This window comes from Panicum virgatum, chromosome 3K, assembly GCF_016808335.1.
Source record: "Panicum virgatum strain AP13 chromosome 3K, P.virgatum_v5, whole genome shotgun sequence".
NCBI lineage: Eukaryota > Viridiplantae > Streptophyta > Magnoliopsida > Poales > Poaceae > Panicum > Panicum virgatum.
Window position 1 is genome coordinate 8,922,785 of NC_053138.1, and position 1,755 is coordinate 8,924,539.

The 1,755-nt window shown below is 36.8% G+C and overlaps 1 protein-coding gene across 1 annotated transcript; it reads left to right on the forward strand.

Annotated features, from left to right (window-relative positions):
- The first annotated feature begins 846 nt into the window (after nt 1-846).
- Nucleotides 847-1,440, forward strand: LOC120700566 (cytochrome P450 87A3-like). The gene is made up of 2 exons (XM_039984817.1): nt 847-1,112; nt 1,218-1,440. The coding sequence occupies exons 1-2, from the start codon at nt 889-891 to the stop codon at nt 1,438-1,440; spliced, it is 447 nt and encodes a 148-aa protein (XP_039840751.1). The 5' UTR covers nt 847-888.
- Nucleotides 1,441-1,755: the final 315 nt, after the last annotated feature.

Here is a 1,755-nt window from a genome sequence, read left to right on the forward strand (position 1 = left end):
ATATTGATCTTATTACTCTTATATTCTTTTAATTTTCTATAATTAATATATGCATACTATTTTTTACAATAATTTAATATCTTTGATCGTATTCAGCATGGATTCTTTGAATTAATCTTAAATTCTTTTCTTTTTCTATATTTAATATATGCATACTATTTTTTACAATAACTAAACATCTTTGATCATATTTGGCATGGACTCTTTGTATTAATCTTACATTTTTTTCTTTTCTATATCTAATATATGCATACTCTTTTTTACAATAACTAAATATCTTTGATTGTATTTGGCATGGACTCTTTGATTAATCTAAGCCATTAGATCTTCATAAAATCCAACGGTCCAAATTCTTCTCTTTTTTAGATTAATGTGGGAATTTCTAGCCTGTCTCGGCGAACGTGGTGGCTTCTTCTAACACTCAAATATTTATATAATACTTTTCTTTTCTATATCTAATATATGCATACTCTTTTTTACAATAACTAAATATCTTTGATTATATTTGGCATGGACTCTTTGATTAATCTAAGCCATTAGATCTTTATAAAATCCAATGGTCCGAATTTTTCTCTTTTTTAGATTAATGTGGGAATTTCTAGTCTCTCTCAGCGAACGTGGTGACTTTTTCTAACACTCAAATATTTATATAATAGATAGATAAATGCAGGATCGCATTTCTACATAATTAACACTTCTGGTGCACCTGCTGATATTGTGACGGACAAGATTTTAGCATAACATCACCTGGTTGGCTGGCTGCAAACTGAGCAGAGGACCCTCTGCTACGCCCTGCCTATATATATCAAGTCATGCACCGTGCAAAAGAATCGAGCACATCATACACTTAGCTTGTCGTCGATTAACTAGCTAGCTAGGTACGTTTCGATGGAAACGGATCTTCTTCTAGTCATCATGTGTGTGACCCTGATCGCCGCCTGGTGGTTCCACCTGCTCCTGAAATGGAGCAGCGGCCATCGACGCCGACGGCGGTGTGAGCTCACGCTGCCACCTGGCTCGATGGGCCTTCCTCTCCTTGGGGAGTCCCTTGAGTTCTTTGCCCGGATACCATCGCTTGAAGTGCTTCCCTTCTTCAAGAGACGGCTGGAGAGGTACGGTAACGGCATCGTCAATCTTATCTCGTGGGTGCCCAATGTATAGAAACTTTACTTCATTAGAGAACTTTGCACACATATATAATCTTTTTTTATTTCCAGGTATGGTCCTGTTTTCAAGACTAACTTGGTAGGCAAAGACATGATTGTATCCCTTGACCCTGAGGTCAACAGCTACGTGCTCAGGCAAGACAACAGGGCCTTCCAAATCTGGTACCCGGAGTCACTCAAGCGGATCTTCGGCGCCGTTCTCGAGGTCACATCCTCCGAGTCCTTGCACAAGCGCAAGAGGACCATGGTCCTCCGTGTCTTTGTCACACCCTGAAATTTTTGGATTTCAGGATGTGATTAAAATTAAAAATAAATAAACAATTTTCTCATAGTTTTAAAATTTTGCAACATTTTCTTTTGTTCACAGGGAATTTAGCAAAAATAAATAAAGTTTGTTTGGATTTAAAAAATAAAATAAAATGAAGTTTGTTGCGTGTTGCACTCATGCTACCCTTGCATTGTTTTAATGTTTTGGTTCAATTTGAATTAGAATTCTTCAAATTTGAATTCAAATTGAATTTGTTTGAATCTCTTGCAAATGGAAAAAAAAACCTCTTTCAGCCTAAAACTCCAAGCCGGCCCAGCATTT